The sequence below is a fragment of the Oratosquilla oratoria genome, chromosome 26, assembly GCF_046742065.1.
Source record: "Oratosquilla oratoria isolate Oo_2021 chromosome 26, ASM4674206v1, whole genome shotgun sequence".
In the NCBI taxonomy this organism is placed as follows: domain Eukaryota; kingdom Metazoa; phylum Arthropoda; class Malacostraca; order Stomatopoda; family Squillidae; genus Oratosquilla; species Oratosquilla oratoria.
In genome coordinates, this window is record NC_134802.1 from 51,636,643 (window position 1) to 51,664,029 (window position 27,387).

The window sequence follows — 27,387 nt, forward strand, 5'->3', positions numbered from 1 at the left end:
TTTCACTAATCTTTCTTCGTTCATTCTTTCCATGTGTCCAAACCATCCCAATACTCTTTCATCAACCCTATCTGTCATCTTGCTTTCCACTCCAACTCTCCTCCTCACCTCCTCGTTTCTCACACACTCTCAACACATACTCTAAAAGAGTGGTCATGGTATCCACAGACAAAGATTTATGCCTAGGTCTATGGACACATACACTCTAAAAATTATAAATTGAATAGACAGACATAATGACCAGAATTAGTTTAACAACTCCATAGCAGAAGATAGTGCAGAGGAACCCAGAACAACTAAATCTCAGGATTTTGAAAGACTGCACAATGAAATAAGGAGCAGTACCTTTACTGTGCAATCTCAAGTGATCTTCTAAATGCAGATGACCTGGCAGTATTAACCAGCACAGTAAATATAAAATAGCAACAAAGAATAACCAAGTCTACAGGAATAAATTAGAGTAGTGGCTAATGAATAACTGATGTTGTTTACACCATACAACTGGAGAGAGAGAGAGAGAAAAAAAAAAAAAAAAAAAAAAAAAAAAAAAAAAAAAAAAAATTAAAATGCTTCCATTTGAAAAGAACCCAAAAATATCCATGAGTTTGGGCCTGCATGTCAAGAACCTGAGCGCAATCAACAAGAAACTTTGGACAACAGAAAGAAATACTAATAACCATCTTGAAGCTGTAACAACCACTGTCAATCTCTCCTCCACAGCATGGTTCCTAACAAACAGCAAGATTAATTAAAAAATTTATTCATAATTTGAAGGGATGACTGTGGATGAGATGGATGAATGGGGTGGAGGGGGCATTAAGAAAGAGGGGAATCTCTGTTAATCAAGGAAGGGAGAAGACAGGAGATAGGGATGAGTGGCAAGTGGCTGTATATAGACAATACTGTTATGCAGAGAGGAGAGGGGGGCTGGGGATGCTAATGTGTGAATGATACTTTGACACGGCCCAAAGGGATTTATCTCCGTCTTCTCTTATTCTGCATGAGGGGACAGATCAGGGGGTCGCTAATGAAATGAAGTGGCCTTGCTGTGGATGTACTGTATCTTGCTATATTGCTTTTGACCCAAGGTAGTGGGTGAGATACAGGGACAACCTGTCATCCATGAGAAGCTAATATGAGAGGGGGAGTGGATTGGGTAGGCGTGGATACATGCCTTTGACTTTACTACCTCCCTTATAAGGGGAGAAAAGCTCTTGGTATACAGTGTAAACATATGTATGTATGTATATTATGTGTATTTACCTAGTTGTATTTTTAATACAACTAGGTGTCTGAGAAGTATAATGGGGGTTACTAGGCTAGATAGAGTGAGAAATGAGGAGGTGAGGAGGAGAACAGGGGTGGAAAAGGAGCTGGGAGATAGGGTTGATGAAAGAATATTAGAATGGTTTGGACACATGGAAAGAATGAGTGAAGAAAGACTAGTAAAAGAGGTGTGGAAGGCAGACGTGGAGGGAGTGAACATGAGGGGACGTCCTAGGGTGAGGTGGATGGATGGGGTGAAGGGGGCTTTGGGGAAGAGGAGAATGTCTGTCGAGGAAGGACGGGAGAGGAGAGAGGACAGGGGTGAATGGAGAATGGTTGTATATGGATGATGTAGTGATTGCATAGGGTGGAATGGGTGGGGGGATGGGGGGTGAGGTAGTATGTGTGAGCAAAATTTGACGCAGCCCGAAGGGATTTCTCCCTGTCCTCTCATTTTATGCAATGGGGGGACGGAGAGGGGGGGGTCGCCAATTTAACGAAGCGGCCTTGCTGTGGATGTGCTGTGTCTTGCGACACTGCTTCTGACCCAGGGCAGTGGACAAGGTGCAGGGATGACCCGTCATTCAGGAGGTGCTAAGATAAGAGGGAGGGTGGAGGGGTGTGGAGTGTATTCAGGGATGGAATGGGTGGGAATGATTTTATGCCTTTTTCATTTTGGCTACCCCCCTTGTAAGGGGGAAAAAGCCTTGGTATATGTATGTATGTATGTGCCTAGTTTCTCCATTTAGTTTGTTCCAGACATCAATCACCCTATGTGTGTATTTACCTAGTTGTATTTTACGGGAGAAGAGCTATGCTCGTAGGGACCCGCAGAGAGAGAGAGAGAGTGTGTGTGTGTGTGTGTATTTACCTAGATGTACCTAGTTGTGTGTGTGTGTGTGTGTGTGTGTGTGTGTGTGTGTGTGTGTGTGTGTGTGTGTGTGTGTGAGTGAGTGTGAGTGAGCAAGTTTTTATTTATTACCAAATCCTTTCCAGAATTTGTGATGTTTGTTTCAGCTTTTGATATTTTGTCTTACAGCTCTCAATCAGCCAATCAATCTGGATTGAGGTCTTGCGTATCCAAATAGTCCTCAAATCCAAACACACTGTCAGCTAATTAGTTAGGATATGGGAGAGATTACTATATCATTACAATAATTCCCCTTACATGGGAAAATCACTTTATTGTAAATGTATGTATATAGGAATGTTCATATACATTATCATCATTGTTCTTAATAAGATAGGCGACTGCAGGCATTACAAGTTGCTATGAAAGAACACTCACCCCACCTCTGCCATTCATAAATTCTATTTATATTCAATGGGTTTCTTCTCCCTTATAAAGGATGTAGCCAGCCAAGGCATGCATCCACCCCCATCCACTTCATTCCTATCCACCACCCATTTGTTTCCCTTTAATCTTAGCTCCTTGTGGATGAAGAGTCATCCATGCTTCCAGCCCATTCCCACATACATATACCAAGGGCTTTTTCCCCCCTTACAAGGGAGGTGGCCAAAGCCAAAGGCATTAATCCACTCCTGCTCATTTCATCCCCACATACTCCACTCCCATTTACCATCCCTCCCTCCCTCCCTCTTATCTTGGCCCTTCCTGCATGATGGGTCATCCCTGCATCTTGCCCACTGCCCTGGGTCAGAAGTAACGCAGCAAGACAGCACATCCAGGGGAAGTCCGCTTCATTTAATCGGCGACCCACCCTCTCCGTCCCATCATGCAGAAAAAGAGAAGATGGGGAGAAGTCCCTTTTGATTGCATCAAAATATCATTCACACATACTCCCTCATCTCCTCCATCACTCACCCACTCCCTTTGATGCATCACATCATCATCCATACAAAACCATTCTCCACTCACCATTATCTTCTGTATTCTTCCTTCCACAACAGACATCACCCTCTTTCCGAATTACTACTTCTACCCCATCCATTAATCTCATCCTTGGTCGCCCTCTTATGTTCATTCCTTCTGCCTCTGCCTTCCACACCTCTCTTAATAATCTTTCTTCACTCATTCTTTCCATGTGTCCAAACCATATCAATATTATCTCATCAACCCCATCTCCCAACTCCCTTGCCACTCCCACTCTCCTTACTTTGTTTCTCACTCTATCCACCCCAATGACCCTTACCATACTTCTCTGATATTTCATCTCGAATACATTTAAACTCTTCCTCTCTTTGTTCCATATTTCTGCCTCATACAGTGGTGTCTGCAGAATCACTCCTCCATACAATCTCCTCTTAGCATCCATTCTCAAATGTTTATTTCTTGTTACACTTTTTAATCCCCCAAGGCATTTACTTGCTTCTCTCAATCTACATTCTACTTCTACCTCCACTCCTCCCTTTCCTGCTACATTCACTCCCAAGTATTCAAAGCTATCCACTTCCTCCAGTCTTTCTCCTTTAATACTCACTTCCAATTTGCTGCCATCCTCTCCCCTTGTACATCTCATGACCTTACTTTCGATTTGGTTTAACATCACAAACTCCTCCTATCTGGAGGCTAGGATGGTGCCCCTTGCAGTAGCGTGGAATTCAAAGATACCCACAATTATTTTCAACTTCCTTCACACACTTTCCCAAACTCGATCACTTATTTCCTTAATTCCTCCTCTGATCTTGCTACAAGCACAGTGTCGTCAGCAAACAAGAAATGGCTTATCTCCAATTTTTCTCCACTTTCCTTAACCATCTCCAATCCCCGGCCCATTACTCTTACATTTACCTTTTGCACCATCCCACCCATGTATAAATTGAACAGCCACGGTGACATGACACATCCCTGGCAAAGTTGCACCTTCACCTCAAACCACTCAACCTCTCCATTTCTAATTCCAACAGAGGCTCTGCTACATTAATAAAAACTTTCGACTGCTCATAACAGGTTTCCTCCTATCCCATATAGTTGCAATACCTCCCAGTGTCTTCCTATCTACCCTGTCATAAGCCTTTTCCACATTCATACATATGTACCAAAAGCTTTTTTCCCCCTTACAAGGGAGGTAGCCAAAAAAACAAAGGCATAAATCCTACTGAGTGGAAGGGTGGTGAGGTAAATGCCAAAAACCGTTGGAGTTTCATTACCGACGTTTAGTCCTAGAAGGACTTCCTCTAGGATGAAACGTCAGTAATAAAACTCCAACGGTTTTTGGCGTTTACCTCACCACCCTTCCACTCATTCTGTCTTATGTACTTCATAAAGTACACCCACCCATTCCATCCCCACATACTCCACTCCCATTTAACCCCTTCCCTCCCTCTTATCTTGGCTCCTCCTGGATGATGGGTCATCCCTGCATCTCGCCCACTGCCCTGGGTCAAAAGCTGTGACGCAAGACAGCACATCCACAGCAAGGCAGCTTCAAATTATTTTTCACACATACTCCCTCAGCCCCCTATCCCCCACCCACTGTGATGCATTACAGCATCATCCATATACAACCATTTTTCATTCACCCCTATCTTCTGTCTTCTCCTGTCCTTCCTCAACAGACATTTCCCTCTTTCCCAAAGCCCCTTTTACCCCATCCAATCATCTCATCCTTGGTTGCCCTCATGTTCACTCCTTCCACACCTTTCATTAATCTTTCTTCACTCATTCTTTCCATGTGTCCAAACCATCCTAATACTCTTTCATCAACTCTATCTCCCAACTCCCTTTCCACCCATTGTCCTCCTCACCTTGTTTCTCACTCCATCCAGCATAGTAACCCTTATCGTATTTCTCAGGCACCTCATCTCAAACACATTCAAACTCCTTCTCTCTTTCTCTCTTGTGTTCCATGTTTCTGCCTCATACAGTGCTCTCGGCACAATCACTCCTTCATACAATCTCCTCTTATCATCCATTCCAAAATGTCTATTTCTTGTTACACTTTTTAATCCCCTAAGGCATTTACTTGCTTCTCTCAATCTACATTCTACCTCCACCTCCATTCCTCCCTTTCCCGTCATATTCACACCCAAGTATCTAAAACTACTCATTTTCTTCAGTCTACCTTAATACTCACTTCCATATAGGCCTAAAATACAAGGCCAATTCATAATTACACATATAACAAAAATTCAGCCACATAGAAGCAATATCGTCGGGAACAAAATACAAACTAAGATCAACCTTTATTAAAATAGCTGAGAGTGGATGTCAATCATACAAAATCAATACATTCGTTACCTGTTGTGCCTTACGCACCTGAAGGAACGTTCTCATTTCTGACAGGAATGTTACAGGTGTTCGATTCTTCAAATAGGAGTCAAGGTCCTTCTTGAATGTGGGTGGCTGAATTAACGAAGACACGTTTATATGTATTTTAGGAGAAATACTGATTTCTGGCAACATGTCAACCTTTAGATTTGGCGTGAAAGGATCTGGAAGTCGCATATTTCTTGGAAATGCAGACAAGATTAGATTTCTCATCTGAATACAGTTAGGTGGAATTACATCGCAGAAACCATAGTGGTATTCACAAAGGAACTCGGGGAAATCATGAAGAAGGACCAATAATACTCTAAGTGTACCCTGCAAAATAAAAGAAAAAATAATTATATTTAATGTTCTGTAAATTGTTCATGTTTAACATTAGATTCTAAATTCTAATTCTATTCTATATAGCAATAGGTCATGGATCTATGACAAGTGAACCTTGACTTACTGATCACTATTCATTCTTGTAATCTATTAAAATAGCTACTAATATGGATCTCATATTTCAGTGCATTATTCCATGGTGTCACTGCGTCATGCCCACTGTGAAACAATACCCCCCACCCCATCCCCAACACTACATATGGAACTGAAGCTAAACTGTGATTTGGTTATCTAACGCAATACAAAATATACTACCAAAGACCTCAACATTTTACAAACATAGCATGATGTTCAACTTCCAACTTTTTTTGTTACTCTGCTTAACCTGTCAAATGAGCAGCCAGTGCCATAGAATGTCCAACACTGCTCATTTCTTAACCAAAAGAATTGGTACAAAAAAGTACAAACTTACGAGGAGGAAGATACACAAATAATTACCTTATAGAGCATTGTAAGGGGCTTTGCAAGCTCAGCATTCCTTAGGAAAGGTGCAAGGAATTGGAAGAGATCTGAGAGTAGCATGGAATACATGGACCAGCCCTTCTGCTGTGGTGTGATGGCCAGCATCCTTCCAATGAACACTCTGTGACTGACAATCTCCAACCAAGCATAAGCAAAACCAGGGCACTTGCTTGGACGCAACAGATGAAGTGTCTGGGTGAAAGCCATTAGCACCTATTGGAAAGATAAATAAAATTAACATACATATACCTGGCAAAGTCCCCTCCCTTTCAACTTAGTCTCGCTCAATGCCAACACATCCATCTTCTCACAAACATACTGCCTATCTCTTTCCTTTTACTCTCAGTTGTACCACATCCACACACATTAAAAGACCCAAACCTTAGGGTTCTGATTGGAAAACTCACACACACTCTCATGCCTTTGCCCCCCCTCCCCCTTTTCTAATATGTCCCGTTTTGGGCTAGAGAGAGTAAGATGCCTAGGCCTATCCCTGTCCCAATTTTGTTGCCCTTTACAACTCAAGTGGGAACATTCAATGGCAGTATTCTTTTTCCCCTACCACAGGATTCATCAAAAAAGGAAATGTACATTCAGAGAAGTGGTACAGGACAGTATTAAGAGTGGGGGACAGCATAATGGAGGGACAGTTGCAGTATAATAAAGTAGCATAATTCATGAATACAGATTTCCTCTATCACAAACAAAATTATGTGTAGCTCTGGTCCATAGCGGCACCCCATATAATCCCTAAAGTATCAGCTGCATGCTACTGAGCAGCTTTTAACCCCACAATAACAGCCAATACTCCAGATGGTATAGAAGTAAACAGTAAAAATAGGAAAGTGGGGAGGTAGGGGGATGAAAACTGTCGTAAGAAGTACGTATCTGGGGATATATGAAAAGAGGCAACTTTACACATGGATAATTGTGACTTAGAATTCAAAGGAGGCAGAAAGTAAGGTGTAAGAGTGTGTGTGCATGTGTGTGTGTGTGTGTGTGTGTGTGTGTGTGTGTGTGTGTGTGTGTGTGTGTGTGTGATGGAGATGGAGTGTTTAAAGAAGTGTGGTAGGGGATGGATAGAATGAGACACTAGATGAGGTGAAGCAGAGAATTGAGACAGAGTTGATCAAAGAATAATGAGATAGTTTGGGTACATGGAAAGGGTGAAGAAAGACTAGCAGAGCGTGGAAGCCTAAGGTGGACGGAGTGAACTTAGAAGGAAGAATGAGATTTGGGAGAATGAACTGGGTAAAGGGGGCCCTTGGGTACAAGGAGAATGTCTATCAAACAGAGAAGGAAGAAGACAAGAGATAAGTGTGAGCACAGAGTTCTTGTGAACAGATGAGATATTAATGCAACCTGAAGGGATTTATTCATATTTGATCTGTAATTTTTAAGTGGATGAAGGGAGGAGGAAGAGGAGGAGGAGAGGAGGTATCACTATGTAATGAAGCTGTGGTGATACTGTGTCTTGCTGCATTGTCAATCAATCAATCAATCAATCATTGCCTTCAGTTTCATAAAGTAGAAAACCCACAGCCCCATAGTAGCTAAAAAGGTCCTTGGTACTTCCAACAGATTCTTCTGGTTAGAAACATTGGATGGTTGTCTGTGTTGTACCAGTCTGGGCCTATTTCTATGTCAATGGCTTAAAGTTGTAGGGTTAGGAGAGCAGTTATCAGCTGTCAGCTCTCTATATGTGAAAAAGTGTAAGAAATACAGTTGAAGTTTGTAAAGTGAAATCTTGGGCCCAATCCAGAGAACAAGTATCAGCCCCTCAGGGCTGCACCTCCTGCCGGAGACAAGGAGGTTGACAAGTTTTCAAAATGGGCAGCTTTACTGTCCATTTTGTAGGACCTGTCACTGGTCCCTTGATATACCGTTTCTGATCTAAACAGACTTGGTTGATCCTTCCTCCATAAGGAGCTATGGTAGATGGGGACAACAAACGTGTTTGTCATGGGTGTGGGATGGGTGAAGGGTGGGTATATTCTTTAACTTGTCCACCTCTACCTTGTAAGAAAGGGCCTTTTGGTACATGTAAACACGATCTATCCATATCCACCAAATGCTGCTTCTCCTTATAAGGGAGGTAGCAATCCATGGCATGTATCCACCCCAACCCATCCCACTTCCATTTGTTTCCCTTTTATCTCCTGCCCACTGCCCAGGTCAGAAGCAATGCAGTAACAAGACATTTTACATACATACATATACCATCGGCTTTTCCCCCCTTACACGAGGGGATAGCCAAAAAGAAAAAGGCAGAGAAACCACTCCCACCCATTCCATTCCCTGCATATTCCACTCCCCTCCACCCTCCTCCCTCCCTCTTATCTTGGCACCTCCTGGATGACGGATCATCCCTGCATCCTGTCCACTGCCCTGGGTCAGAGGCAGTGTCGCAAGACACAGCACATCCACAGCAAGGCCACTTCATAAATTCAGCAACCCCCCTCTATGTCCCCTCATGCAGAAAAGGAGAAGACAGGGAGAAATCCCTTCGGGCTGCGTCAATTTTTTTTTTCTATACATACTTCCTCATCCCCATCCCACTTTACAAACACGTTAATTATCCATCTCCACTCATGCATACCTAAACACAATTCTGGATAAACTTACAGGGAAGTTGATGGACTCCAAGATGGCTTCTGGTGCATTAAGTTCCAAGAAAAGCATGATGAGGATACGGTGATACGGCAGCTGCTGAAAATCTGTGCTGCTGGTTTCAATATCATGTATCATTATGCCACACACTAACCCTAATACCTGCAACGAAAAGAATTAATATTTAGTAGGTTGTCGATTAATCCGTTGCCCCTGGTCTCTCTCACAGAAGACCTGTGGCATGAAGTTGTCACTACATGTATTTCAACAGGTGTTCACCCACAAAAGAATAGGCTGTCACAAACAATATAATATTAACCTTGTTTAGCAAATTTATCTTAGTGGTGGGGTTTGAAGCTTCTCCTGAATGCTTAACCAAGAGGGCTATGAGCCTTACAAAAGCATCCAGATTGTGGAAACATTTGTTGCGTACATATGTTGGCGATGGACCCTGACTTTGTTCCATGATGGATCGGAAACACAATTCTCTGCACATGCTGATGCATATTCTGAAAAACCTTTTAAGGAGCATAAAATTATAAGATCCATTCTAAAAATAAAGAAATATATCTCTATAATTTCAGGGGGAAAAAACTATATTTCATATTCATATATAGTATAAATTTATACAAGAAGGATGTAGTACAGGCACTCCCTAATATATCCTAGAGGAGACAATTTCCCAAAGCTGCATTACAATAAAATTATGCTAAAATAAGCTGTGATCCAAAGGCTGAATACATGTTTACTATGTGTGGAGCTTAATGACATGTGTATATTATATATATATATATATATATATATATATGTGTGTGTGTGTGTGTGCGTGTGTGTACTCAAGACTTCCCCTTAATATGGAAGTGACAAAATCAAAGAAACTTTTTTTTTGGGGGGGGGGGGGGGGGGGTTTCCTATGCCATTTTCTTTTTGGCTACCCCCCTGTGTAAGGGGGAAGAAGCCGTTGGTATATGTATATATGACAAAATTAAAACAACTATCCCTATGTGTGGAAAAAATTATATAAAATAAAACAAATAGAAATAAATGAAAATAAATAAACCTACCACCACTCCTATCTCAGTACCTTATCAATAAAGGGTTGAATCTGTCCCTCACCATACTATTTGTATCAAAAGCAGTGCAGCAGGACACAGCTCTTCAGCAAAAAGGCCTGATAAAGCTGGTCACTGTATCTCATCATACAACAACCCTCCTATTTCATCCACTCACCAATGGAAATGAAAACCATCCTTCAGGTTGCATGAGCTCAACTCACGTCAACTAATCTTTCCATAATCAAGGAATGAGACATACATACATACATATACCAAGGCTTCCCCCCCCCCCCTACAAGGGAGGTAGAAAAAAAAAAAAAAAAGATAGACAACTACAGAAACTTGTTAACTCCATCAACTGTACCTTTCCTTTCCCTCATACCACTTTCAACCAATTCTTGTCACTGCTAGGAATAACTGTCTAGGGAGTGGATTATGCCTTTGACTTTGGCTACCTCCCCTGTAAGGGGGAAAAACCCATATGTAGGTACCTTGTCAAAAGCTTTGTTTATATCTGTGGTTACCATGACTGTTCTTTCTGGTGAAGTTTTTACAATGAATTCTTCCAGCACTTGTGTTATGTTTATAATCAGTGTGCTGGTAAAATGGTCTTCCTTGAATCCATGGTGGTTTGGGATGGTATTTCCAATTCTTTTTTTTTTATTTGTTTGAACATTGTGGATAGTGGTGAGATTGGTATGTATGATGCAGGGTTTCATGAAGTTTGTTTGGTTTCAAGACTGGGATTACGTGAGGTCTTTTCAATGTGTTTGGGATGCTGTTCTCTTACCAATAATTAAAATGTCAATTAAGGCTGTTCAGTCAAGGTTCCCTTGTGGATAAATGACCACCATCCACATGGAGCTCAAATAATAGAGTATAAATGGGTGTTGTGAAGTTGTTTTTACCTGCAAAATAGGATGTCTTTGCATCTAAGAGGGAATACTATGTATGTTATCCTCGAAATACTCTAGAAAATAACATCTGCAAAGGAGGGCCTGTACGCATCTTATTAAAATTCCTAACCAGACATTCTATTTCTGTCTATATATCAAAGGCTTTTTCCCCCCTTACCAGGGAGGTAGCCAAAGTCAAAAGGCATATACCCGACCCCATTCACTTCACCCTACCCTTTCCTCCCTCTCATCCAGACATTCACATTCATAAAATGTGCAACTCTAACCTAGTGATAAGGTCATCTGTCTTAAGAATTCCATGAAGATTCATCTGCTTCACAAAATGTTGAAATGCAGTTGCTGAACCTTGGCCAGCACTTGGGGAATGATACATCTGAATCCAGTCCCTTAACAACATCTCCGTTTTCTCCTGCAGGGCTGGCGGATCTTGATAGTCTCTAGCCTGGGTAACACCCGAGTGAAAGTGAAGACTCGGACCTGCAACGAACTGATTCCCCGTTCCACCAGCATTGGCCATTCTTTCACCGGCCAACAGGTCATGCTTTACTCTTAAAGCTTCCAGCAAAGATACTAGGCCATCAGGAGCCTGTCTAGAGTGCACTAATCTCAGAAGTGCTTCCAGGGTCTGCTGCAAGTCAGTCTCGTTTATTGACGTGTTGCTTGGGTCATCAATTAAATATACCTGAAAAAGAAAATAGAAAGTTCTCATGATTACAATATTACATACATATAAATACCCTTTCCCCATTACTTAAAGGGGTGGCTAAATCAAAGCATAGCCCCACTCTAAACCCATCCCAAACCCAATCAAATACCTATCTGTTGTCACTTCCATCTTATGTCCTTGTGGGGGCAGAATCATCCTTCCTTCACCCACTACTGAGGTCAGAGGCAATGTCACAAAACAGCACTTCCACAACATGGATGGGGATGATAGGTGGTAACGGACATGGAACTGCCTAGTATAGGCCTTATGGTCTCTTGCAGTCTCCTTCATTCTTATGTTATGTTCATGGTCTGACAGCCAAACGTGTTTTATCGCAAACAGTTCATTACATGACGACCCTCCTTTTTCAGCCACTCGGGAGTAAAGTATAGAAGACAAGGAGAAATCCCTTTAGGCTACGTCAATTTATCATTTATTCTCTATTTGCACTGGAGGAAGTGGATAGTTTTAGATACTTGGGTGCAAGTGTAGCAGGAAAAGGTGGAGTAAAGGTGGAGGTAGAATGTAGATTGAGAGAAGCGAGATAGACATTTGGGAATGGATGCGAAGAGGAGACTGTATGAAGGAGTGATTGTGCCAACAGCACTGTATGGGGCAGAAACGTGGAACATAAGAGAAGAAGAGAGAAGGAGTTTGAATGTGTTTGAGATGAGGTGTCTGAGAAGTATGGTGGGGGTTACTAGGCTAGATAGAGTGAGAAATGAGGAGGTGAGGAGGAGAACAGGGGTAAAAAAGGATTTGGGAGATAGGGTTGATGAAAGAATATTGGGATGGTTTGGACACATGGAAAGAATGAGTGAAGAAAGACTAGTAAAAGAGGTATGGAAGGCAGATGTGGAGGGAGTGAACATGAGGGGACGTCCTAGGATGAGGTGGATGGATGGGGTGAAGGGGGCTTTGGGGAAGAGGGGAATGTCTGTTGAGGAAGGAAGGGAGAGGACGGAAGACAGAGGTGAGTGGAGAATGGTTGTATATGGATGATGTGTGACTGCATGAGGAGGAATAGGCGGGGAAGTGGGGGGTGGGGTAGTATGTGTGAGTAAATTTTGACGCAGCCCGAAGGGATTTCTCCCCGTCCTCGCCTTATATGCAAAGGGGGACGGAGAGGGGGGGTCGCCGATTAAATGAAGCGGCCTCGCTGTGGATGTACTGTGTCTTGCGACACTGCTTCTGACCCAGGGTGGTGGGCAGGGTGCAGGGATGACCCGTCATCCAGGAGGTGCTCAGATGAGAGGAAGGGTGGGAGGGGTGTGGAGTGTATTTAGGGATGAAATGGGTGGGAGTGTTTTTATGCCTTTCCCTTTTTGGCTACCTCCCTTGGAAGGGGGAAAAAGCCTTGGTATATGTATGTATGTATGTCTATTTGCACTTGACCTCTTGACCTTAACCTTTCCTGTTCAACTGACCTCCCCCTTATCTCCACGAATCTTTTCACTCCATATGCCTGAATCATTCTCTATCCTCCCCTCAAGTTCACTCCATCCACTCTCTGCCTCACCTCATTTCTTACCCTATCCATCTTCATAACCCCCAACATACTTCCTAAACACTTCATCTCAAAACGCATTCAACTTGTAAACTGCAACATACATCATAACAAACAGCATGTAACTGTAACATACATCATATAATGTGAGGGCTTTTCTTGAACTTGGTAATCTTTATTTTGCTCCCATGTCTTAAAAAGAAATTTGACAACACATGGTGAATGAGTCCATACACTTCACCTATCCACCCACACATCCATTGTTCTACGACATCATGGAAGAAATAAAATAACTTGCACAAAAACATTCATGAAAAACAAAGAAACAGCGGACAGCTAAAGTACCAGAGGTGAGAAACAAAGTAGTAAAGTTCTCCATCACTCGTTCATGGTGTAAGACGTAAAATAACTTGCACAAAAACATTCATGAAAAACAAAGAAATAGTGGACAGCTAAAGTACCAGAGGTGAGAAACAAAATGCAAAAAAGTAGTAAAGTTCTCTGTCACTCACTCATGCATGACCATCACTCACTGCCCACTACCTCAAAGTGACAATGTGCAATTGTGCTATGCCACCATGCCTGAACTAAGGCAAATAATTAACCAATATTTGAATTTCCTCCACTTTTCCATGCAATCATTCATTTTATAAGTGAAACTTTCTTTTGAGAATGTTTTTTTTTTACCTCAAACAATTGCACACCACAAGTATGCCCAATGAAACTCTATTGCGCAGTTATCAGGTTAAATTTCACCTTCTCTGCCTCCCTGTATTCCATGTCTCTGCCCCATCGAGATTTACAGGCACATTCACCCAGTCCCAAAAAGAATATAAAAAAAATTAGAAAGAATACAAAGAGCAACAACAAAACTGGCACCAACTCTTTCCAAAATAACATATGAACAAAGACTGTCCAAATTAGAATGACCAACTCTGGAACAAAGAAGGGAAAGAGGAGACCTACTAACTACGGAACATACGGTAAGTGAATTAGCGAACTAGTTGCAAAACATTCATGTAACCTATGTTCAAGTTTGACCACACTCCCATTTACGTTAACGACTTACCTGAATAAGCTGCATCACAAATAAGGTGGAAATGTATGATGTACGTGGATCCTCTACCACATGTGCTAAATGCTCATCAAGCATTTGCAAATTCATCAGATTTGATCTTAGTAACCAATCAACCACTTCAGGATTATATTTGATATCATCTTGTGCTTCTGCAAAACACCTGAAGAAGAAAAATTTGTGTTGCATTTAGCATCCAAATTAAATTAATAATTGCAAACTAATTATCGTTAATATCATCATTACTACTACTACTACTATTAAAAAGAAAAAATATATATATATAATATATATATATATATCAATAATGTGCTTAATTATACATTATAGCTTACATTTAATCTTAAACTACTTACTTGGTAACTTGTTTGGCAGTCCAACCAATTCCATACGAGCGTGGGTCTGCCATGGCCTTCAAGACAATGAGGTGGCAGTCACGAAACCGCAAAGCAAGATGATTTAATTCTGGCTCTGAGGAGTGGTCTCTAGTTCCTTCCAACAAGTTTTCTACTGCCTGCAAAATAAATTTATTTAGGTTTCAATTAAATATCTACTTTGAATAATTTTTTCATATACTAGGGGTCTTCCAATATAACAGGCTGCTAATCCAAACAATTCATTCTGCTCTCTGTTACAGACATGTGCAGTTGATGATTCATCACACACACATACATATACAAGGGAGGTACCCAAAGTCAAAAGGCATAATTCCACTCCCACCCACTCCACTTCAATTTACCACCCCTCCCTCTTTAATTGGCTTCTCCTGTCCACAGCATGGCCACTTCATTTAACTGGCGGCCATCCCTCTCCGTCCCCCACCCACTCCCTTTCACGCATCACAGCATCATCCATACACAGCTATTCTCCACTCATTCTTACCTTCTGTACTCTCACTTCCTTCCTCAACAGCCCTAACCCTCTTTCTTCAATGCCTCTTTCACCCCATCCATCCATCCCATCCTCAGTTGCCCCCCTCATGTTCACTCCATCCATCTCTGCCTTCCACACTTTTTTACAAATCTTTCTTCATTCCTTCCTTCCACATGTCCAAACCATCCCAATACTCTTTTTTTCAACCCCATTTCCCAACTCCTTTTCCACCCCCATTCTCCTCCTCACCTCCTCATTTCTCACTCTATCCTGCCTAGTAACCCCTACCATACTTCATGCATTTCATCTCAAACACATTTAAACTTTTCCTCTCTTAGGTTGTTTTTCTGCCTCATGCAGTGCAGTCAGCACAATCACCCCTTCATACTATCTCTTCTTAGCATCCATTCCCGTTGTGGAGGAGAAAAACAATGCAAGGCACAGGAGGTAAAAGAATTCACTAAAGCATGTCCTTACAAGGGAGGTAGCCAAAAAGAAAAAGGCATAAAATCATTCCCACCCATTCCATCCCTGAATACACTCCACACCCCTCCACCCTCCCTCTTATCTTAGCACCTCCTGGATGACGGGTCATCCCTGCACCTTGTCCACTGCCCTGGGTCAGAAGCAGTGTCGCAAGACACAGCACATCCACAGCAAGGCCGCTTCATTAAATCTGTTTCTACCAGCAGGATTTGATCTCCCTCCACTCAGACCTTACACTCTAGTAGCAACGCTTGAAATCACTTGGCCAACAAGCACCTCATCCTGTCATTGCCATCTCCAAATCCATAAAAGCCTACGACATCTTTACCTTTGGCCAAAAATGTGTGTATATCTACCTTACTTTGATATTTTCATCCTTTCATTCATGAAAAGAATAGTACAATCAAATAAAAAAAGAAGAATCTGTGGTAAGACTTCAATGTGAGCAGAGACACCCAACATGCACAGACTTATCCCGTCCCCTTTCTTTCAAAACCTGTAGGATATGGGTGACCCTGCAGAGATTTCCTCTCTATCGACATAGCTTTTGTAGCCATTAACCCCTTCACTCCGGGCCAAAATCTCGCAGGCAGCATCCGCTGCCAGACATGCGATGTTGCGTCATAATACTTGCATTATAAAAATAAAGTCACCGCTGTATTACTCGTTCTCTCTTTCACCCGTGAATTTTGATAACCATAGAAAATATGATGAAGACAGTTTACAGAGTATGGGGGTCTCGCAGGTACAACTACAATAAATATAATCAAGACGCTGACATCGGCATCCTCGCGTACCCATTTGCTCCTCATGACGCCTACGTAGGCATCATCGTATCGAAGGGGCTAAGATTCTCATGCCTATCCACCACGTCAAGGTGTCAACTCTCGGACAGGCCTGTCCACTACAGGTAGGTAAATATCAAGTGGTCAAACCTTCCTTACCTTACGGAGAAGTAACTGCACAGTGTGAGTATCCCTGCTAGTCCGAGTAAGGAGAAGGCCCTCTAGTAATGCATGCAACATTTGCACCATTGGTGATGTGGGTGTAACTCCAGTTAATGTTTGAATGGCATGCTCCAGCTCTGCACTAATACGCTCAGTCAACATTAGGAATGTTGTTGTTCCTTCATCTGAGCAATATGGTTGCTAGAACAAGAATAATTACATTAGTGCATAGGAAAGAAAAATATAACAAATATAAATTTGCATTAATAACTTTTTGCAATCATTGAAACAATGTGGCACAGAGAGAGAGAGAGAGAGAGAGAGAGAGAGAGAGAGAGAGAGAGAGAGAGAGAGAGAGAGAGAGAGGGAGGTGGGGGAAGAGAGAGGAGGGAGAAGAAGAGGAAGAAGGGCTGAGAGGAGAGAGAGAGAGAGAGAGAGAGAGAGAGAGAGAGAGAGAGAGAGAGAGAGAGAGAGAGAGAGAGAGAGAGAGAGAGAGAGAGAGAGAGAGAGAGAGAGGGAGAGAGGGAGAGGGAGGGGGGGGGTACTTACTGAATTCACTGGGACTGGTTTAGTTAATACTAAGCCATCTTGTTCCTTGACAGGCAAAAAGCCAGGAATATTTCCAGCAAACTCTTCATACACTGTCATCTGCTGTGATGTCACACCCCCAAGTTTCAGCATAATCCTCTCCGGCATCCTCTCCACTTGATATGTACGGACCAGTGGCTCATAATACCGCCGTCCTTCTGCTCTTGCCTGTTTTCGGGCTTCGTACTCCTGCAATGTAAATACATTACATATATATATATATATATATACACCAAGGGCTTGTTCCCCTTTACAAGGGAGGTAGTCAAAGTCAAAGGCATAAATCCACCCCCATCCACTCCACTCCCATTCACCACCCCTGCCTCCCTCTCTCTCTCACTCTCTTTTTTTTTTTTTTTTTTTCAATCACCCATGCATCTTGCCCAATGCCCTGGGTCAGAAGCAATCCAGCAAGACACAGCATATCCACAGCAAGGCTGTTTCATTTAAGTGGCAAACCCCCTCTTCATCCCTTCATGCTTTCCTCCTCACTTCCTCATTTTTCACTGTCCATCTTTGTAAACCCCACCATACTTCTCACACTTCATCTACATTTAATTTTCTCCTCTCTGCCTCCTTTACTCTCCATATCTCTGCCCCATACAGTGATGTAGCCACAATCACCTTCATACAGTCTAGGCAATATACATACATACATATACCAAGGCTTTTTCCCCCTTCCAAGGGAGGTAGCCAAAAAGGGAAAGGCATAAAAACACTCCCACCCATTTCATCCCTAAATACACTCCACACCCCTCCCACCCTCCCTCTCATCTGAGCACCTCCTGGATGACGGGTCATCCCTGCACCATGCCCACCGCCCTGGGTCAGAAGCAGTGTCGCAAGACACAGCACATCCACAGCAAGGCCGCTTCATTTAATCGGCGCCCCCCCCCTCTCCGTCCCCCCTTGCATATAAGGAGAGGACGGGGAGAAATCCCTTCGGGCTGCGTCAAAATTTACTCACACATACTACCCCCCCCACCCCCCCGCCCATTCCTCCTCATGCAATCACATCATCATCCATATACAACCATTCTCCACTCACCTCTGTCTTCCGTCCTCTCCCTTCCTTCCTCAACAGACATTCCCCTCTTCCCCAAAGCCCCCTTCACCCCATCCATCCACCTCATCCTAGGATGTCCCCTCATGTTCACTCCCTCCTAGGCAATATAAATGAATATATAAATACACAATACACTTACACTAGATAGCCTTTTGTCCATTTCAATAACTGCCTTCTCAGCAGCAGTCTTTTGTATAAAAGCACAAGCAATACCAACATTTTCTTGAGCTATTGCTGTCGCTAGCTGTTCCACTTGCTCCAGCTGCTGTGGAAGCTGAGGGCTCGTCTGCTGACAGGGAAAAGATTAAAAATATTACAAAGCTATACACAGGCACCTGATAATAGTACACTACATGTACATGTTCACTGTAAAAACCCTTCATAATTCAGCCCCTTTAAAGCGACAAGGTGCCTAAAATAGTGATTCAGTTTAATGCCATGAACTTCAACAGAGATGGCTAAGATAGTTCTTGATGGAGAGTATCCTTGATATGATCTTGCTTGCTATGCAGGGCTTGAACTGCCTCCATTCCTAACCTCTGCCACGAATAGTGACACTAATCTACTTAGTCAGCAAGCATCCCAAAATTTTGGATCTGCCAATTACCAAGTGCTAAAATGTATTCATCATTTTCATATAAGAATGAGTCATCCACATTTTCCTACATTTCTACAATAACAAAGAGAACTGGTGTGGGTATACAACATAATTCTGATCAAGAACCTATGAAATCTCTAAAACCTAAGTAATGAGTATGTCCATGCTTGGATGAGACTACAAAGAATTATGTTTTTATCTGTTAATCTTATCATAGTATTCATGACTGATGCACCTATGGATACATGGTATACTGCATTTGCAATTTTGAGGGGGAGGGGAAGGGTAAGTTTTTTCTCATATTAAATCTAGATTACATACATTATATATATACATGCATTTATCAAAAGGCAATGTCAAAGTTACCCATTCTCCATACCCCCACACCTACCCATATATTTACTGTCCCTCCTATCTTAGCTCCTGATGCATAGTCATCTATGACCCTTGCCTCACTTAGTTGGGTCAGAGGCAATGCAGCAAGACACGGCACCTTCACATGCAGCATTTTGTCTTCCTGCCTTGCCTCTGACCTAAGATGTGTGACCTGGGGATAGGGATGACCCTTGATCCAAGAGGAGCTATGGTGCGAGGGATTACAAATGGGTTTTTTGGATGGGTGTAGGGTCGGTAAATGCTTTGACTCAGCCAACCCTCTTAAAAAGAAAAGGCCTTTTGGTATGTATGTATAAATACACACGCGACTCGGTAGCGCGGTCTACGACTGTCACTACGGAAGTCCGGGTTCGAATCCTGCCCAGGGCTGAAATAATTTCAGTATCGCTGCACTTCGAGTCATTACTCCAACTCTCGTGGGCAGAGAGTTGGGGGTGTGTGTGCGTGTAAGGTTACAGCATTACCCATAGATTGGTCATACAAGCTCTGAGCTCTCTTCCGGGAGGGAAATAGCTGTCGATCATGAGTCCAGCACATGATCCAAATGACCATTGGTTAATACACACAACTATCTATATACCAAGGGCCTTTTCCCCTTACAAGAGAGGTAGCCCACTCCCACTAATTTCATTCCCATCCACCATCCTTTCTTCCCTCTCTATTTGCTCATATACATACACAGTTTCAAAATTAAAACAGGTATCTCCAACACAGCTTCCAATCTATAACCACTTTGTCAACATTTTACTCAATACATCAGAGTAGTTATATAATAACATTGTTGAGATAACTCCAATCTTTTTATATACATACCCTAGAAAAGAGAACAAGCAACCCTTGCTTAATGCTCTTGGCAATAGGAAGAGCTAGGTGGTCCCGGCAAGTGATCATTGCCATTGCTGCCGTCAAGTTTCTAACAATATGGTGAGTGGCTTGTCTCATGCGAGCCTCGTCTGGGTCTAAAGCAAAATCTTTCTTAATGATGTGTTCAGCAGTAATTATAGCTATCTTGATACTCTTCTCCATGACCAAGCCAACCAAATCCTGCACAGCTGACTCCACTGCCTGACGCACCAGCTGTTTTAGTTGACTGGCTGTACCAATGCTCCCAACCTTGAATAAAAGAAATCCAAAGATTATATATATATAGTGAGCTTCTTGTGTATATATACAATGTCACTACCACCTTCCTCTGTACCTTTGAAAATGTCTTAAATAGACGAAAATATTCGGTCACCTTTCATTTCATTTTCCAAGTGGTTTTATTACACATTCTGTGATTTTTGTGATTTATTCGCATATATATATATATATATATATATATATATATATATATATACGCACATATATACACATGGCTCAACAGTGCAGTGGTACTGCTCCTGACTGCTAATTCACTGATCTGAGATCAAGTCCTACCCAGGACAGAAAAGTTCAGCATCACTGCACTGCAACTATAGTTAGCAAGGTGAAAAAGGGAGAACATAAGAATGCAAGAGACCATATGGCCTACTCTAGGCAGACGCATGTCTCTTACCAACTTTCATCCCTATCCATAAAGTTGTTTAATCTTCTCTTAAAGCAACCAATTTTCTGGAAGAGTGAAAGAGGTACTGTGAATGCATGTGAGGGGAAGAGTGACAGCATGACAGACAGACAAAGAGAGAAAAAGAGAGTGGAGAGAGAGTGGGGAAAGAGAGTGGAGAGAGAGTGGAGAGAGTGGGGAGAGAGAGAGTGGGGAGAGTGGAGAGAGTGGGGAGAGTGGGGGGTGGGGAGAGTGGAGAGAGAGAGAGAGAGAGAGAGAGAGAGAGAGAGAGAGAGTGGGGAGAGTGTGAATGTGGAAAAGAGAGAGAGAGAGAGAGTGGGGAGAGAGAGAGAGAGAGAGAGAGAGTGGGGAGAGAGAGAGAGAGAGAGAGTGGGGAGAGAGAGAGAGAGAGAGAGAGAGAGAGAGAGAGAGAGAGAGAGAGAGAGAGAGAGTGTGAATGTGGAAAAGAGAGAGAGAGAAAGAGTGGGGAGAGAGAGAGAGAGAGTGGGGAGAGAGAGACCGAGAGAGAAAGAGTGGAGAGAGAGAGAGAGAGAGAGAGAGAGAGAGAGAGAGAGAGAGAGAGAGAGAGAGAGAGAGAGAGAGAGAGAGAGAGAGAGAGAGAGAGAGAGAGGAGAGAGAGAGAGAGAGAGAGATAGGAGATAGAGAGAGAGAGAGAGAGAGAGAGAGAGAGAGAGAGAGAGAGAGAGAGAGAGAGAGAGAGAGAGAGAGAGAGAGAGAGAGAGAGAGTCTGAGTCATGAAAAGTATAAATTGTAAACTTACCTGGGGTACTGATACAGAGATGTGTGCATCTAAGCCTCTTAAAGAAGCCACATTGATATCGCTATACACAAATCTGGGTTCTGATGCAGCCTGAGGTAAGCTGTGAATTGGTGTGGGTGTGGTGGACGGGTGAGGTGGCACATTGGGAGGAGTAGGAGTCGCACCTGCTGAGGAGGTTGGCACACTCGAACTTGAGTCTACTGGTGCTGAAGTTACAAAAACAATCGTTGTCATTGGCAGGGGAAAAAAATAAATAAATAAATAAGAAAAAATAAATACATACATACATACATACATATACCAAGGCTTTTTCCCCCTTCCAAGGGAGGTAGCCACAAAAGGAAAGGCATAAAAACACTCCCACCCATTTCATCCCTAAATACACTCCACACCCCTCCCACCCTTCCTCTCATCTGAGCACCTCCTGGATGACGGGTCATCCCTGAACCCTGCCCACCGCCCTGGGTCAGAAGCAGTGTCGCAAGACACAGTACATCCACAGCAAGGCCGCTTCATTTAATCGGCGACCCCCCCTCTCCGTCCCCCTTTGCATATAAGGAGAGGACGGGGAGAAATCCCTTCGGGCTGCGTCAAAATTTACTCACACATACTACCCCACCCCCCCACCCCCCCGCCTATTCCTCCTCATGTCGTCACAACATCATCCATATACAACCATTCTCCACTCACCTCTGTCTTCCGTCCTCTCCCTTCCTTCCTCAACAGACATTCCCCTCTTCCCCAAAGCCCCCTTCACCCCATCCATCCACCTCATCCTAGGACGTCCCCTCATGTTCACTCCCTCCACATCTGCCTTCCATACCTCTTTTACTAGTCTTTCGTCACTCATTCTTTCCATGTGTCCAAACCATCCTAATATTCTTTCATCAACCCTCTCTCCCAAATCCTTTTTCACCCCTGTTCTCCTCCTCACCTCCTCATTTCTCACTCTATCTAGCCTAGTAACCCCCACCATACTTCTCAGACACCTCATCTCAAACACATTCAAACTCCTTCTCTCTTCTTCTCTTATGTTCCACGTTTCTGCCCCATACAGTGCTGTTGGCACAATCACTCCTTCATACAGTCTCCTCTTCGCATCCATTCCCAAATGTCTATTTCTCATTACACTCTTTAAACCACCAAGGCATTTACTCGCTTCTCTCAATCTACATTCTACCTCCACCTTCACTCCACCTTTTCCTGCTACACTTGCACCCAAGTATCTAAAACTATCCACTTCCTCCAGTCGCTCTCCCTTAATGTTCACTTCCAGTCTACTGCCACTTTCACCCCTTGTACATCTCATCACCTTACTTTTACCCACATTTATCTTTAGCTTTCTTCTATCACATACTCTCCCAAACTCTGCCACCAGCTTCCTCAATCCCTCCTCTGACCCTGCCACAAGCGCAGTGTCGTCCGCAAACAACAGCTGGCTCACCTCCCACTTTTCTCCATTTTCTTTAACCATCTCCAATCCCTGACTCACTACCCTAGCATTCACCTCTCGCACCACCCCATCCATGTATAAGTTGAACAGCCAGGGCGACATAACGCATCCTTGACGAAGTCCCACCTTTACTTCAAACCACTCACTCTCTCCATTTCCAATCCTAACACATGCTCTACTACTCACATAAAAACTCTTGACAGCTCCCAAAAGCTTTCCTCCTATCCCATAAATCTGCATAACCTCCCACAGTGCCTTTCTGTCTACCCTATCATAAGCCTTTTCCAGATCCATAAAAGCCCAAAAAATATCCTTCCCCTTTCCTATAGCTTTCTCACATATCTGTCTTACCACAAAGATCTGATCTACACAACCTCTACCCGTCCTAAATCCACACTGTTCCTCACCAATTACTCCTTCTGTTCCTCTCCTAATCCTCTCAATTAAGATTCTCCCATAAGCCTTCCCTACTACACTCAACAGGCTAATCCCTCTGAAATTACTACATTCACACTTGTCCCCTTTTCCCTTGTAAATAAATGAATTAAATAAATAAATCCCATATGCATTTAAATAAGGTTTAACACAATTCTGAAAAGGCAGACTATGAGGAAATTACCATAAACTTCCCACATACGTCAAAACAATCAAGAATGCTGTAATTACGTATAAATGTAGAAGAAGAGAAGGACCCAGGTTGTAGTACTGGTAAGGCAGGAAACAATGGTGTGGACTCTGCACGTTTTCCACCACCTGGTTGGGAAAGCTGGGGCTTCAACCGTGCACGTCGGGTACCATCCTTAAGAATACAGCCTGGTTTGAGATCCTGTAATAATTCATATTTCTTTTACCATTTTGAAATAAAGATCAAACATATATATATATATATACCAAAGTGAGTGGCAGGGTGGTGAGATAAACACCGAGAATCGTTGAAGTTTTTATTAACGTACACTCTGAAGAAGCTCTGTGTTAAGAGCGAAATGTCAGTTAATAAAAACCTCAACGATTCTCGGTGCTTATCTCACCACTTTGCCACTCATTTTGTCATCCATTCCTCAACATATACCAAAGGCTTTTTCACCCCTTACAGGGGAGGTGGCCAATAATTCAATAATTACCTCTATATTCATTTCCATTCAACCATACACACTTTATCACAACAGGGCCACTTCTGCCTTCTCTATTCCTATCTCCAGTCAAGCCACCACACACCATCCCCCCCACACTCCCTCATCTCTCCTTTTCAGTTATTCTCATACATACATATACCAAAGGCTTTTTCCCCCTTACAAGGGAGGTAGCCAAAAAACAAAGGTATAAAAACCATTCCCACATGCATATACCAATGGCTTTTTCCCCCTTACAAGGGAGGTACCCAAAGTCAAGGCATAAATCCACTCCCACCCATTCCATCCACACATACTCCATTCCCATTTAACCCCTTCCCTCCCTCTTTTCTTGGCTCCTAGATGATGGATCATCCCTGCATCTCACCCATTGCCCTGGGTCAGATGCATTGTGGCAAGACATAGCACATCCACAGGAAGGCTGCTTCATTTAACCAGCAACCACCTCTCTCCATCCCCTTCGGGCTGTATCAAAATATCATTCACACATACTCCCTTACCCCCCCCACTCCCTTTCATACATCAGAGCATCATCCATACACATCCATTCTCCAATCACCCCTATCTTCTGTCTTCTCACTTCTTCCAGTCTATCTCCTTTAATGCTCACTTCCAATTTGCTGCCATCCTCTCCCTTTGTACATCTCATCACCTTACTTTTACCCACTAAAGGTTAACGTGTCCATCTTCTCACAAACAAATTATGAATCTCCATTTTTTTTTTATTTACTCCTCATCCTGATTATAAAATCCCAATTACTATGGTTCTCATTGAAGCCTTTCTTCCAGACTTTTGTCTTTACTCTTCAAAGGAGAAAATTACAAAGGGGGAAATCTACAGTCCCCCAATTCCATCCCATTTAACTGCCTTCTACGACAAGCATGAGAAGATGGTAGGATTTTTGATCCCCAACTATAAAGGGACATAGGTACAATGATGGAAAATATGTATGTTTTTTTAAAGCTTACTTCAACACTCAATTCCAACTTGTTGCAAAGGACTTCTATTTCAAACTTAAGGTGTAATTTCATATCAGGCTCTTTGTGCAGTTCGGCTAAAACATTCATTATAGCCATTGTCCATGGATTTGGAGGCTTGAACACTCTGCTCTTGGCACACGACTCTAGCACCTTTGCCACAAAAGGCACAACATACTGCATCTCCTGAAATTATCAAAAAAATTGTATATTTTGACACGTCTTTTGTTATGTATTACTTTGCAAATTATGGAAAATGCTAAAAATCCCTTCATAATAACAAGACTCACCAACCATTTACCCTCCCCACCATGATACATTACCTGTAGACCATTGTTATATGCTTCCACTAACAGAGATTTCATGTCAATATCTACATGCAGTATGGGTTTATTCTTGGCTAATGTTAGCATGCCCAACCAATGTCCCAGGTTCTTCAGCAGAGATTTATCCGAGAAATTGGCTATAGATTTATCTGACCTTAACAAGACCTGAAAAATGCAAGATAAAAAGAACATTAACATGTGTTCAAAAAGTTCAATATTAATCAATGACTTTTACTTAAATTACCTCAAAATACCTACCTTAATATTTCTAAGTGTTTCACGAGTGACCATAGCATTAAAATTTGGCATCTTTAGTTGATCCAGAAAGAGGGAATAAAGGGTGTGAAAATTATTTTCAATGGATGCCCTTTTCATGACTAGGTACTGAGCTACCCAAACCCAGTACTCTTCTCCCACAACTTCTTTGAGTTCTTCACACTGAAAGAAAAGTTGAAGATATCATCTAGCAAACATACAATTTTCAATATATAATAACAATGATAATAATAATAATAGGATTATTGAAATAGCAGTGATTCACTGACAATAACACAATAGAGTACTTTTATGAGTAAAACGCCTAGTCTAAGTTTTACAGTAATATGCTGATAATAATGCAATATAGTAATTACATGAGTGATATGCCTAGTCTAAGTTTTACAGGTGGGGGATTTATATACGACATATACTTCATGCCCATTGGCAAACATCTCACCCAGTTCATTACCCCCAGGTTCCCAGAAATGCAGCAAGTCACCAAATTCACCCATAAATCACTAAAGGATATTGTGTTGTCTGAGTATGGCTAGGGCGGAGTAATGTAACATGAAATGTTGTGTCTTGTGTGATGGTTACATCTGAAGCAGCTTAGCAGCTTGATTCTCTGGCCATGCCTATTCTACAATGGTACTGTCTTGAAGATGAATTGGGAGACAGGGATATCCCTTCATAAACAAGAGGCTAGGATAAAAGGGAAAAGAAATGCCTGTTGGATGGGCGAAGGGTGTGAACACGCCCTGGCTGGCCATCTCCCTTACAAGAGGGTGCAGGTCTTTTTCCCCCTTTCAAGGGGGGTAGCCAAAACATCTCCTTATTACTTTCAAAATTCTGTAACACTCCTACCCCACCTCACATCCACTCTCCTCCCTGCGCCCCCTACCCTGTGCTTTACCTCTCTTTTCTTTTCATTGCACCTCGTCCTATTTGGTAACCAATCTGTGAAAGATCGCTTTTCTTCTACAACCTTCTTTGCTTCCCCATCCCACCACTCACCACCCCTCCATCTACCTCCTCCCGTCCTTCCCGTTCCACACACCATCCCCGCACACTCCGTGACTCCCTCCCAGAACCATCCCCATTCCTCCTCCACTCCCAGCTTTACTCTATCCTTCACTCCCTCCCACTCCTCTCTCAGGCCCCTCCTGTACTCCTTCTCCTTTTCATTTAAAGAATTCACTCTAAGCACCTCCCTAACTTTTGTCCCTTTCCTCTTTCTCCATCTATCCTCCATTCTCAACTTACCTTCCACCAAAAAATGATCTGACACTCCCCAACCCTCTCCCCTTAGCACATGTACATCCTTAATTCTTCCTATTATACTCCTACCTACCACCACACAGTCCTTCTGCATCTAATTGGGGAAAAATATAGCATGCCAATTTCGATGGACACACCCATTGTGTTGCTAAGAAAAAAATTAATCCAAACAGTGGTTTAAAAATTAAATTTACAAACAAGCAAAATGGACAAGTATACAGAAAAACTGGACAATTTTGATATAACATAGGGAGATAGCAAGAGGTAGGTGCAAGTGCAGAACCATTGTGAATGGACTATAAATTGACACGGCCTGAAGGGATCCCTCTTATTGTCTGTTCTCGCATGAGTGGTTCAGGAGGTGAGGTCACCATGTAAATGACATGGTGAAGCCTTGCTGTAGATGTTTTGTGTCTTGATACAATGCTTCCGACCCAGGCAGGGGGCGGGGAACAAGGATTATTCATCCAAGAGGCACAAGATAAAAGAGA

At 42.6% G+C, this 27,387-nt stretch overlaps 1 protein-coding gene across 6 annotated transcripts in view; it reads right to left on the reverse strand.

Moving 5' to 3' along the window:
• Not1 (CCR4-NOT transcription complex subunit 1) overlaps positions 1 to 27,387 on the reverse strand; it is a 112,672-nt gene that overhangs the window by 6,092 nt on the left and 79,193 nt on the right. For 3 of the 6 annotated variants that reach the window (XM_076209788.1, XM_076209786.1, XM_076209792.1), the window contains 16 exons: positions 25,619 to 25,798; positions 25,358 to 25,525; positions 25,026 to 25,220; positions 23,593 to 23,752; positions 21,474 to 21,679; positions 19,981 to 20,280; positions 18,313 to 18,462; positions 17,069 to 17,296; positions 16,517 to 16,720; positions 14,570 to 14,727; positions 14,208 to 14,376; positions 11,192 to 11,607; positions 9,273 to 9,471; positions 8,969 to 9,115; positions 6,320 to 6,556; positions 5,468 to 5,812 (listed from right to left, as the gene is read on the reverse strand). In XM_076209788.1, coding sequence (XP_076065903.1) covers positions 5,468 to 5,812; positions 6,320 to 6,556; positions 8,969 to 9,115; positions 9,273 to 9,471; positions 11,192 to 11,607; positions 14,208 to 14,376; positions 14,570 to 14,727; positions 16,517 to 16,720; positions 17,069 to 17,296; positions 18,313 to 18,462; positions 19,981 to 20,280; positions 21,474 to 21,679; positions 23,593 to 23,752; positions 25,026 to 25,220; positions 25,358 to 25,525; positions 25,619 to 25,798 — 3,462 coding nt within the window. The remainder of the gene's footprint in view (positions 1 to 5,467; positions 5,813 to 6,319; positions 6,557 to 8,968; positions 9,116 to 9,272; positions 9,472 to 11,191; positions 11,608 to 14,207; positions 14,377 to 14,569; positions 14,728 to 16,516; positions 16,721 to 17,068; positions 17,297 to 18,312; positions 18,463 to 19,980; positions 20,281 to 21,473; positions 21,680 to 23,592; positions 23,753 to 25,025; positions 25,221 to 25,357; positions 25,526 to 25,618; positions 25,799 to 27,387) is intronic. The other 3 variants (XM_076209787.1, XM_076209789.1, XM_076209791.1) reach the window with 3 other exon arrangements.